General features: G+C 43.5%; 1 protein-coding gene across 7 annotated transcripts in view; it reads left to right on the top strand.

Annotated features, from left to right (window-relative positions):
• SLC8A1 (solute carrier family 8 member A1) overlaps positions 1-13,152 on the top strand; it is a gene marked incomplete at both ends in the record, with an annotated part of 322,623 nt that overhangs the window by 245,991 nt on the left and 63,480 nt on the right. For 4 of the 7 annotated variants that reach the window (XM_082671797.1, XM_082671793.1, XM_082671794.1 and 1 more), the window contains one exon: positions 8,882-9,012. In XM_082671797.1, coding sequence (XP_082527923.1) covers positions 8,882-9,012 — 131 coding nt within the window. Of the gene's footprint in view, positions 1-3,675; positions 3,745-8,881; positions 9,013-13,152 lie in introns of all 7 variants that reach the window. The other 3 variants (XM_082671792.1, XM_082671791.1, XM_082671795.1) reach the window with 1 other exon arrangement.

The raw sequence follows: 13,152 nt of genomic DNA, 5'->3' as shown, positions 1-13,152 counted from the left end.
GATAAAGCATGCCTTCCCCTCATCCCACCACACCAATCTGCGAAGTTTTAGCATTCTTAACATGGTAATGAGTACTATGTCTGCCACTTGCAGTGGATTACAAAGTGCTCTGTAAAAACTCAAAATGTCAGTTAAAAAGTTTAAAACCCTTAATTTCATAATGGTACCCAGTCGCTGTTGATTGCATTTTTTTAGCCAGCACGACTCTAAAGCTATTTCCTTACATAGAGAAGAAAGGTATTTCCTTACAGCATCCTCTCTTTGGACCCTAAATATTTTCTCACCCTTTCAGAATCATATCAAATGGTAGGCCTGATTTGTCTGAAGCTGCAGGTTGAAGATGTCCTTAAAGGCCATCCTAATGGCCGTGGCATTTTCCAATATAATTATGCAGATATCTATATTCTAATTATTTTTTTCTGAAACCAGATAGCTAAACAAAATATTTAGAAAGGAAATATTTTCAAACATTCTAAGTTTGAAAATGTTATGGTGTGGGGTGGCGTTAACTTAAACCACCATCAGTGTAAACTCATGATCAAGAAGTTTCAACATGATTCCGTCCAAAGCGGAACTTTCTGAACGCGTCCAATTTCACATGGGCTATTGCCCTCCACTTCTTCTCTCCAGACACGGCATTTAATGACAAAATGATTCATAGACTCTCGGAGACATAGAAATTGAAAAGGATAAAAATATTAAATAGAACAAGTGCTCATAGAGGATTTCTTAAACCTGATTCACCTGACACTCTCCTAGGTCAAGTCTTCCAAATTCTGCGCTGCCAAATATGCTATTTTTGAATCCGAGTGAAGGAATTTACATTTACTTTTAAAACTTTAATCTTCCTTTTTTCATCCCATCATTTTAACTTATTGAAATCTTTTTGGAAATATTCTGATTCTATCACCCAGTAAGTTAATGATCCTTGTGAGCTTTGAGGAAGGTAGAAATTTGGCAAGCCAGTCTTCATGGCTTCCTTGAAGTAATTAAAAAAAAAAAGTCAACCATTTGAGGAATAGTATAGTATCTACAGCTCCCTCAGCCCATGCAGCCTGATAATGAGACCTTAACTAAAAACCTTTAGTGGTAGAATGCCTTGTTAAAACGCATTTATGTGTTTGGATAGCTTCCTGTTTTATCATTGAATATGTCAGGAGTTTGCTTTTAGGGCCTTCCTTCCATTGAAACATCTTCCTTTTTAGTAACTAGGTATTGGGAGCCTAATTTTCTTTTCTCAGAAATTGTTCGTATCAAGTTCTAGAATACCCCACCAGTAACATCCAACATTTTCTGTCTCGGACACATCACGCATCCAAGAGGACAGAATCACTTCTTTGAAAGGTTTTCTATTACTTCATGTACTTCATTAAGCTCTTTCTTATAGTTTGAACCTTAATCTTCAATAGCAATTTTCCTGTTTTACCTCCTCTTCCCAAAACCTGAAATTGATGCAGTTAAAATGAGAGAAAGCTGCAGAACCCTCTGGGAATTTCCACATTGGCCTGTTCCTCTCACTTTACATGATCCTTCTTCTCCGGAACCAGGCCAGAATGCCTGGGATCCACTCTCTATAGATGCCTCTGGGGAAAGTTCTAAAATTTAGGTCTACACAGTGAAAACCAGCTGTAAGGCCTGGAGAGCTTTTCTTTGAAGTCAGTTTGAGGCTTTGAAGTCAACGCTTTGAGACGCAGGGGCAGTAAAGGAAAATTAATCTAACTCTTGGACTTTGCCTGCAGCTTTTATGCAGTCTTGTGCAGCTAAGTGTGAAAACCTAAAGTTGAAGCAGGATATATGGAAATTGAAAAAGTCATTTGGTCCACAACCCAGTACCTCTATTTCAGAGGTGTCATTAGTGATGGACATTAAATGCTGGAGGTGCTTTTGGAATTTGCAAATCTTCACCTGTTGCTCTCAGACTTTGCCTCATTGAAAGGCCCTTGTTGGGACCTGTGATGTAATTCCCCCTGGACCCTCCAGGCACATAACATGATAACCCCCTATACATTATAGCTCATTCGAATTTGGAAAGTATTTCTTATTCATTATATCATTTAATCCTCAACCTTATGGAATAAGATCTTTTGTTCTCATTTATAGGAGAAGAAATGAAGTTTCAAAGGTGATCAATCTACTCCAGTCATCCGGCCAGGGCTCAGAGCCCGGCCCCCTAACTTTAAGTCCAAGGCCATGTGATGACTACCTTAACCCAGCACTTTTAGTTCCTTTCTCCCAACTTGTATATTCCTACCTGCATCTCAATCCCTTTTCGATCCAAAGCCTCACTATGTCTCTGAAATGCCATCAGTATGAATTCCAGTCAAATGAAAAATGAGGAGGACCCCAGAAGGGGGAAACTAGAGTACATTAATTTGGATATTTTTAACAAAATTAAGTATTCTGGCTCAATTTGGAAAAATAGAGGCATGTTTCTGTCCCCAAACAGGCAGCAAAAAAGTTCCCTAATTAATTAAAAGTATGTAACAGTCAGTATACCTTTTTAAAAGTTACTCTTCCCGGGGCTTCCCTGGTAGCGCAGTGGTTGAGAGTCCGCCTACCGATGCAGGGGACATGGGTTCGTGCCCTGGTCTGGGAAGATCCCACATGCCGCGGAGCATCTGGGCCCGTGAGCCATGGCCACTGAGCCTGCGCGTCCGGAACCTGTGCTCCGCAGCGGGAGAGGCCACAGCAGTGAGAGGCCCGCGTACCGCAAAAAAAAAAAAAATAATAATAAATAAATAAATAAAAGTTACTCTTCCAATCATATTACGCTCATCACGTGAGTCTTCATAACGCACATGGCTTTTTAAGGAAGCCAAGCTATGAAAATTCCGACAGTTAAACACACTTTAGTCACTCCAGTATATAGGTTAGAGAAACAAATCCCCTTCAAGTTTGCCTTCATTGTACAATTGAGAAAACTGAATCCCAGAGAAAAGAAACACCTTTTGCCCAAGTTTAGATGGAAAGCATATGGCAGACTTTGCAGTCCCAGTCTCATGATTCCAGGTCAGTTCTGGGATCTCTTGGTAGAAGCGAAAAGCAGGTAGTCAGTTGAACCAGGAGTTTCATGAAAACCCTAAACTAGGTAATCCAGCCAGTCACTGTGACAATGGTGAACCCTTGTAAAACCTTCCAGTGTGTACAACCTTCTCCCATTCAGACTGCCAAGGAAACAAATAAGCATGTTCCCTGATGTTATGTTGCTTGACCCTCACACAGACCTGTGATATGGACAGAGCAGGCACTATTATCTCCATTTCACACATGGGGTAACTGGAGAAATGGCCTACTTAAGGCCATGTTGTTGGCACCACGAGGCTACCTGTCATCACACCGAGTGCTTTTCATTGTTCCGTGATGCCTCTGGAAGCAGGAACTTGACGAGCATGGATACTCCATCTCAGACACCTGCAGGAATCTGGCTGCAACCCTACTGTGGGGTGTGTGCTTTATTCACACAATCTGATTGGACTCCTAGAACACCTGCCCCGTTTATTTACTTGCTCACTTCTTCAACCTACATAAGAGTGACCGCTGACCACTCAGTCCCCAAACTAACATTGCTTGCACTGGGTGCATCTGGGGGTGACATTCAGCTTACTAATTCCACAAAGCTCTTCTGGCAAACCAGTGCAATCCAGTCTGCTGACTTTCTGCCTGTCCTTTTGCCAGGCCAACCTGTCTTCAGGAAAGTTCATGCTAGAGAACATCCGATCCCCTCTACTATAATCACCATCGCAGGTACTCATTTCATCACGGTCCTTGAAAACCACAGTTTAATTGCCTTCAAGTGTTCTTTCGGTCTTTCGACATTAAAGTGACACAGTTCACCCCCATTACCTCTAAAGCATTGCTACACAATGCCGTGGCTTCTCTGCAGTTGGGGGTATGATGAGTCAGCAACAAGACACCACATCGGCCCAGGACGGGACGCATGGTGGAGGGGGAAGCATGGACCTACAGAGAAGATTGAGTCCAATAGCCTCTCAAGTTTCAGTATACTCCAGATTTCTTGCAAATCTCGCTTCTTCAACATGGGTCTTTCATTGCAAATGTCATGAAATGTCTTTAAAAGCAAGCTGTCTCTCTTCCCAGAGTCTGCCTTTCCTTCCGCCAGGCAACATGATGTTAGCCAAATATGCACAGATGACAGTACATCTGTGGGGTTTCTCCAGAGGGGAACATTGACAGGGTGACTAAAGGATGACAAAGCTATCCCAGATCGACTGTACGATTAGAGCCCGGGTGTGAGCCCCTTGCCTTAATTTACCAAGCTCTGGATAAGGACACGGATACTCACTCTTCAGTTGTCACCATCGCCCATCACTGGTCATGGCTGCAGAAACACTTCTGCCTGCTGCAGTAAGACTTTGCTCGTTCTCGCATCCCACACTCCCATTCAGTAATCATGCAGCCCTGACTGCAGAGTTGTTCCAGAATATTCCTCATGGAAATAAAGTACCAGTCTCTTTAGGTTCTAATCAAACAGACCAGCCAGGTGCTGAAAAAGAGATCTCCGCTCTCAGACTTGTCAACACAGATCTGAGTGAAGGATTAAAATAACCACAAGCAAATTGTCCCACCACTGGCCTTGTACCCATTTCCAAATTTTACATTGTGTGTTGAGACAAAAAATTGCAAATGCATTCACGAATATCCACAGTAGCTCCTCGGGTGCAGATCTCCACGTGGGTTGTATTGTTTTCTAATAGAGATTCGTGTTCTCAGCCCTTCACCTCTTACAGTGATGCGGCTTCCAAATGCAGCCTGATCAAGAAAGCATTAACAGCAGCTTTTTCATGATTCTGCTCTTCCCAGATCCCTGGTACCCATTAGCTATTGTGATGTGTCATTTGCAAAATCAGTTACTCAGGGGAAGGGAGGACCCCTACCAATGATTTCATCACAGGATTGTTTTCTGTCCTGTCAATACTGATTTTAACCATGGCCGTTAATTATGCATTTGATCTTTAAGTTGAGTTGGTTGGTTAAGACCATGATGTTATATAATTTATTATCAACTTCTCAATAAAATATGATGAGTTTAAAAATATGTACATATATATGTACATATACAGATAAACAGGATTACATAGAGAATTTCCTCTACCTGAGAAGCAGAACTAAAAGCACAGCATATGCATAAATAAGGAAATGAAACTGACTTGGCCACAGTAAAATGAACTGCATTTGATCCAGCACTCAAAGTGAAAAAAAATAGGTGATCAAAAAATGTGCCGTTAAACGATTTCCCTATTCAATAAAAGATACCTAAAGAGAAGACACTTTAAAAAAATAAGCTTAGCTCTCTTCTTTGCCAGTTTCAAAAATCTGGATCACAAATACTAATTTATCTGTATCATTATAGAGCAATAGAAGGATTTATCCAGCTGTCTTCTCTCAGTTACATATAAGTATAATTATCTCTTAAATGTTCACGATGTTTATTAAGTGAAAATATCCCTGACCCTACCATGACACTAGACCTTTGTGCTTTGACTTCTTTCTGCCTGGAATGCCCCTCCTTCCTCTATTGCCTCCTAGCCAGCCTTCCCACCACCTTCACCTGGCAAGCTCCTATACATGCTTCAAGGCCAATTTCAAATATCTCCTCTTTCCTGAAGCCTTCCCTGACTCCTTTGGTCAGAGGGAGCTACTCCCTGACCCTGGACCTTCAGCCCCTACCTTGCTGTACTAGAAGTTGTCCCATCTATATGCCTCACTTCCCACTAGACCATGAGTTCCTGGAAAAAGAGGCGGGGTGGGAGGGGCCTCAGTATGCTGACATAGTGTAGGAGTGCAATGACGTGTGAAATGAACAAACGGTCTTTACTATATGCATAGAGCAAAGAAGAGGCTTGTCTAACAGTGAGTTGGACAGTCACATGACAAATACTTATTGGGCACCTACTACTTTCCATACATAGTAATAGGCTCTGAGGGATATGAGGAAAATCCAAAGAGCAATGAGACATATTGTTCTATCTTGGTAAGTTTACACGTTGGATATCTGTATGTAAAGGTAGTTTAAATATTAAAAAGTATATTAGAAGTGTCCACGTTTAATATGTACACACAACAAATATTCAGAATTAATTTCAAGTTAGAGTGGTCATTCCTAAATAGGTCAATTGAGGGATATTTCATGCGAGAAGAGGTAGGGTTTTGAAAGGTAAGTAGGATTTAGCTAGATGAAAATGGGGAAGGTTTTCCAGATGGGTAGACGGTGGAATAGTGTGGCATTAAATTCAAGTCTACCTTGGAGCAAGAATGTAGAAAGTGATAGAAACAAGGTTCCTGCTTTTCTTTAGGTTAGTATAAAATCTGTTTAAATATTAATTCCTCAAATTTTGTTCTTTCGCATACCTCTTTTACAATATTTCCTTAGGCCGCATACCAACTATGCTATTATTTACTTCATGCAATTTTTTGCCTCATGTTTTTACTTCACTAGATTTGTTTTAAAAAAAAACTTTAAGTTACTAACACTAATAGAAAGCTAGTATTTATCACATAGAGAAAGTAAGGTTAAAATTTTTAGAATGAAAAAAGTTATTACTTCTAGCTCAATGCAGTCAAATGCTCTATGCCTGAGAGCTATTTTCTCTTTCGTAAATGGTAGAAACCCTAATGTCAAGAACTAGTTACAGACCTGACAGCACCAAACTTCTTCATCATAAGGACTGAAGGAGGATTAAAAAGGGAATAACCTTTTCACTCACTATGTGATTTGATTTCATTTACTACCATGTCCGTTCATTTAATACCATGTTCCAAATCATTTCATTTTGCGAAATGCGGCTTTCAACAATGCCACTGCATCACTTTCTTTCATAATTTCTCTATTTTTTTTACCTAAATTGACTTGAATCCCATTAAAAGCAACTTCCCATTTATAAGTAAACTATTAAAAGGGGGACATAATAAATATTCTCCCCCAAATGGCTTTGTAATTCAAATTAAAATCTAAGTTGTAATAGTTTTACTTCTGGAAAAATAATTCTTATTTGACTAAGTCTCCATGTCTCTCAGCCAGGGTTATGAACAAAGACACTAATAGAACCTGCTCCTACGAAAACTCTAATAACATTTTCCTGGGCTTAAGATCAGAAAGCAGTGGGAATCAAAATATGATTGGTTTGAGCATTGGATAAATGGGACTTCACATACCTCAGCTCACCCCCTTGACTACACACGTAATTTCAAGGGCAAGTCATGGGGACACCAATCAAAAACCTTTGCCTTCCCTTGGGTCATAACCTCCCAAGCCTACTCTGAGAAATATTATAACTTTTACCATTAAAAGTAACCTACTTGCACCTCTCTTGTGCATCTGCTAACACTTAGCAGACTTCGGCTAGTCCAAGATCGCTTATTTTTAGTCTTCTTCGAATTTCTTTGGGGCCCTGTAATTACTGGGGGTAGAAAAGCAGATTCTGAAATATATTTTTAGGAAGACACTATTGAATACATAGTAAAGAATTCTTTGATGTGCTACCTTCTGCTTTTGCCTTTTGCTTGGTTTTGATACTTCGTATGTAAAATGCTAGCAGTGCCTCTAGCCCAACTGCTCCATGGCTCAGTAATCAACAACTGGCCTAGGAACTAGTCTTCTGCATCATTTGCTAGAGCATCAAATGAAGCCACCAAGGCAGGGTCCCTCAGCAGAGGGAAGCCATGTATGGGTGGGATGGGATGGGAGATGTGGACTCCTGCAATAGCTGATGCCTAAATGCAAAAGGCAAGGAGTCTGGGCTAGAAGTCCCTCCCTTCCTCATCTCTCCTCAGTCAACAGACTCCCGTGGCAGGCAGTTTGCCTGGAAGGTTCTAGAAGCAAGGGCGTCAGGGCTGTGGTCTTTCTGTACCACCAAGACTACTTCCTTGGAGATGAGGTCCATTCAGCTTGACTGTGAGGGGAAGTGGCCTGTCTTGTTCCAGCATCGTGAGCCTGAGGACAGGAGGCTGAGTGGTTACAGGAGTACTGTTTGTCCTTCACACGTGCGTGGCCTTTTCAGTCTGGGATTTATCCTAATGACCTTCACACAGAGAGGACCCAACTGTGAGCTTCCCCTCATTAATGGACTCTCAAGTCCATTAGCATTTTCTGAGCACCCACTAGCCTCTCCTGGATTGTAAGCTACATGGTGGTTCCGGAGATAATCATGCCCCCATGGTGAGTAAGTATGAACTTCCCAAAGGCCTCACCCTCGCTCTCCCTGTTTCCTTTAACGTTAACATGGTCAGGGTCCTCCCAACCCACCTCAGCTTTGCACCAGAGGGAGGCAGCTCTGGAGCGCAGGCGTCTTACTGACCCGTGGAATTCATGGATGTTTTGCTTCTTAACGTGCAGCAGGGGCTCTTGGCAAGTGAGAGGCTAAGATCAGAATTTCCCATCTATCATCTCTTTGGCCCTGGGCCATTTTCTTTGCCTCTAGAAAGTGGAGAAGAGGAGGCCAGAGTCTTACATTCCTTGAGTCGCTCTGGAACTTTAATTGTGTTTCCTCTTGGTCATGTGCTAAAAGGATGTGTACAGACAGCCAGGTGAGCCAGTGTCCCAGGGGACAGCTGGGTGATTCCCTCAACGCAGACATGTGGACAGAGTCTTTACCAGTGATATGGCCCTATAAGTTGCTTTTCTTCATCTGCCCTTTGGCAGGTGCTTAGGTTGTGGGATATTATGATCACTTGCCGTCAGAGTGATCACTGCCCCACACAACAAGCGTCTGTCCAATTCTCCCCTCCAGCCTTACAGCACCACCCCAGGGGCTTTCAGTAGGTCATCAGGGCTTCCTTCCTTCTTGGTTTTCTTGTAGCAGGATCCGGGGATTTCCAAATAAATTTGAATGCGTTCTCACTCTCTTGCCCTTCCCTTTCACAGACGAATATGACGACAAGCAGCCGCTGACCAGCAAAGAAGAGGAGGAGAGGCGCATTGCAGAAATGGGGCGTCCCATTCTGGGAGAGCACACCAGGCTGGAAGTGATCATCGAAGAATCCTATGAGTTCAAGGTACGCGCACCAGCATCGCCCACCAGGGAGGCCAGGCCCATCTCTGCACCGAGACGGTTCATAGCGTCAGTCTATGCCGTACGAGAGGCAGATGTAATTTCAGGAACTGGCTCGTTGATGGAAAGGCCTTTAGAGCAGAAATGGGATTCGCGAGTTGCTAGGGAAACAAGAGAGCCTATAAACTAAACGGTGTCAGAACCAGGGTCTGGTGGGTGGCACACATCACTGTGCGAGGTCAGAGGCGCCCTAAAGGGAGGGTTTTGGATAGCAAGGAAGAGGCAAAGATGGATTCCAAGAGACTGTTATGTGTGGAAGAAACGTGCTTTGTTTGAAAAAGCTAATCAATCTAGTAGAAGCACAGCCTTGACACTGCGGAAAATGAGGCTTTTGTTTTGGAGGAAGGATGGTAAGCTTTCCCTGTAGTCACCTTCTTAAGATCCTAGGACACTTGAGCACAATCAACAAACTGAAGGCAGAGTGCCTGTAACTGGAGGGTTTATAACTGCCCTGATGAAATTGGATTTCCAGTTCTCTAGATGAGGAAAGTCATTTTTCAGAAGGTAAGCAGATGGGCCTTAGGATGAGCTTAGGACTTTGAAATGAACCTTTTGGACCCCTCTTAGCTGCTCCCTCGGCCCCTGCCCCAGCTCCCATCCCTTTTCACTCACGTGGTCCTCACACCTAGAAGCCCCCGGGAGAGCCGCACCTGCGTTCTGTAGTGGGACATGAAGAGGAGCAGCCTGTCTCTGGTTTTCCAGAACGACAAGCCAGAGCACAGCAGCATTTTCCCCACTTATTTTTTTTAAAGCAGATTCTGCTCCTGTTTGGAAAACCAGAATGAAAATTCCCAAAGGGAGAATCAGGTGACCAACCTAAAAGCCTCAGGATCATATCTGGAGTTCTCACAGTAGTGGCTTCTTTACCTTTTGCTGGGCCCGTTCAGTATTTTTCTAATTTAGTTCACAAATGAAGGTGCCTGAGAGGCGACAGGTGGAAAGAAAAATGTCTTTGCAAATTAAAGTGGCATTCAAAAGATAAACAACACAATTAAACTTTCCCCTTCAGGCCACTGTGGATGTATGTGTTAACTCCTCTCATTCGTTCCCACAGAAAGAAAGAGCAGGGCAGATCCTGGGACTAGTGCTTTCCAGGCAGAACCCCACCATCAGAGCCCACCTGGCGTTTCATCCAGAACCTGGCTCGCTGCACACACTTGACTGGTATATGCACAAGTTCCCTGAGATTCCTGAGGCACGGATATCTGAGACTGTCCATTTCTGTGGACCAGTCTGTTCCCGTCTCCATCTTCACTCTTCGTCACGCGCCCTCTTTTCACCTGGAACCAGAGGGCATGGTGCCACTTGCGACAGCAGAGATTCTACAGCTTGGCATTTTCTGTAAACGCTTGTCCCCCACCCCTCCCAGGACTCTCATGGGGAATGATTGTATGCCCTCTTCCTCACGGGACCACCCCGAGCACTTCCCTTCCATGCACCCATGACCAGGGAGAGAAATCACGGTCACTTCCTGTAGGAAGGGTACGGCAGGGCACAGTCTTCTAGGCATAAAAGTTTTCTTGTGTCCAAAGCTCTCTCTGGTAACCACTCCAATGATCCGAGCATTTGAAAGTCAACCAAGTCTCTCTCCATAAGTCCCGTTGTTTGGGGTACTTATCTTCCTAGAATATCTTCCATAGACTGTTTCCTCCCATCTGCTCAAAGTTCATCAGGACAGTTACTGGTAACACTGAAGGGTACCTTGGGGCATGTTTCTGAAGTGCCCTGTAGCATCAATGTTGATATCATATTATTTGTTTAGGAAATTTTTTCTAGACCATAGCCGTTTTAAAGAAATTGTTCAAAGCCCTCAGAACTGCATTAAAGACCCAAATCTGGCTGATACCTCACAATGTCCGAGTCTGCTTTGCCCACTGGGTTCTTGTTTACTATGTTGTGACCAAGGGCTGGACTTTTCTAACACCCATGGCTGAGGTTAAAACTATTGCTACAGACTAGCACCGTGAAGAGCTAATGACTGACATATAGGAAACCTCCAGGTCAGTGTCCGTGGCAAAGTTCAAGGATCAAATTTCAAATTCCTCCTCTCCTCCTATAGGTCCTCTCCTATTCACGCCTCTCCTCCTATAGGTCAAGAGAGGACACATATGTAAATTAAGTCCAGGGAAGAGCCCAGGCTGTCTCATAGTCCGCCAGGGTTAACATGAACTAAAGTTTACAATCTACCCGAGGTTTTATAGATATACATTATATATACATATATATACATTTTATAATATACATTTTAAGTTTAGTTTATCTTAAAACTTTGTTCTTCAGAGAGATTTTCTGAGGCGAGTCTGTGTTTAACTGTTAGAGCAGTTTCACTCTTCAATTATTTATCCCCCAGAAAGTGGGATTCTCTGCCTTGGCTTTAGAGTAAAGAGGGCTTCCTTGGAGAGACCTGCCCCAAGTTTCCATCACATTTAGGAAAAGTCAAGGTTATTTCTTGTTACATTCTACACAGGGGCTTCCCTGGTGGCACAGTGGTTGAGAGTCCGCCTGCCGATGCAGGGGACACAGGTTCGTGCCCCGGCCCGGGAAGATCCCACATGCCGCGGAGCGGCTGGGCCCGTGAGCCATGGCTGCTGAGCCTGCGCGTCCGGAGCCTGTGCTCCACAACGGGAGAGGCCACAACAGTGAGAGGCCCGCGTACCGCAAAAAAAAAACAAAAAAAACCCAAGAACTTTGATTTGGCATCAACCGAGACACTCAGAGTGCTTGATGAGATTGGCCAAGTCCAGAGAAAAGTCAGATGCTTGTCATGTGCCTCTGGCTATGGCAGCCAAGAGCCCTGATGGTTACAGCTATTATCAGTGGCACTGGCAGTTCTAGACACAAAGCTAGAGGCCAAAAGGTCACCACCATAAGGACAAACAATCTAGCAAAGGATGATGTTGAAAATACAGAGTGGGCCAGTTGGAGATGGGCCCTTTCATGTTTATTATCATCTCAGTGTTTCAAGTCAGTTGCAATGACGGTTGAACGAACACACTTGACATTCTGATGTAGCTTTGGCCTTCTGCACGGGCCCCTGGGATTGCATTTTCCTTCCTCCCAGTTAGCTAATAACACGCTCTCTCAAACCTTAGTCAATTCAGGGACACTGCACTAAACATGTACAGATTTTGACCTAAGACAAATAATACGTGTTTTCTGACTCTTTGCAATAAGTGGGAATTCGAGGATGCTCTGACAGTAAGGGTGGGGCACGTCGTGGACAAGTGGGTGTGGTCGTCTCTCTGGGAAGAACAGCTTCACGTTCCGGAAGTGACCCTTCTCCCTGTAATTGCTGTGATTTGTGGTAGCGCTTTGGGTGCATCTTCTTACTTAGTTTTCTTGTGAACGCTTGACTGCTTCTGCGGTTCCGTGAACTGACATTCATTTGGAAAGCTAAGAGTGCTAATTGTACAGAAGCAAGTGCCTAAACAAGGTCTTAAAGAAAAAGAAAAATAAGAGGCTCAGAGCTAGTAAAGCAGGGGGAGATTCAGTGCAAGGTCATTGCAGTTTGCCCTGAACCATACAAATTGACTGTTTTTGTCTTTTCTTGTTTGCCGCAGGAGTCAGGTGAGATGAATTCTCTACCAGCCACCAGGCTGACAAAACCAGTAGCCACAGGAAAATCCATTTATTAATGATCATACAGCAGCAGCCTTGACGCTTTGCTGTCTGGCTGCATTTCATTGATCAACAAAAGTATAGTAAGAACAGGTTTTAGTTTCGTCATCTCTCTGCCGCTTCCAGTTATCCACCGATAGGTAGTGCTGAGCAGGGCATAGGTTAATTCAGTTGCAGACACACACTCTAGATGAAACCAGGAGAGAAGCAAGTTCATGAAGCGTCCGAGGGAAAGGGATGGGCTTTTGCAACATCCTCAGTTGTAACCGGTGAGGCTATTCTTCCTTGGCTATTAGGCAGTGAAGGAGGCTTGTATTTGCTATGAAGAAGTTTCCATTTCAGAATGTTTCCAAGAAAGGACGATGCTTGTTTGCATAATCGTAACAGTGTTTGATGTCAATACTGTTGCTCTGAGCCTAACATCTGCTACCCTTTAGATAACTCGGGGGTTTTAAAATCATCAAGG

The sequence above is a fragment of the Grampus griseus genome (assembly GCF_964374135.1).
Source record: "Grampus griseus genome assembly, chromosome: 15".
Taxonomy (NCBI): domain Eukaryota; kingdom Metazoa; phylum Chordata; class Mammalia; order Artiodactyla; family Delphinidae; genus Grampus; species Grampus griseus.
This window is presented reverse-complemented; position numbering and strand designations above follow the sequence as displayed.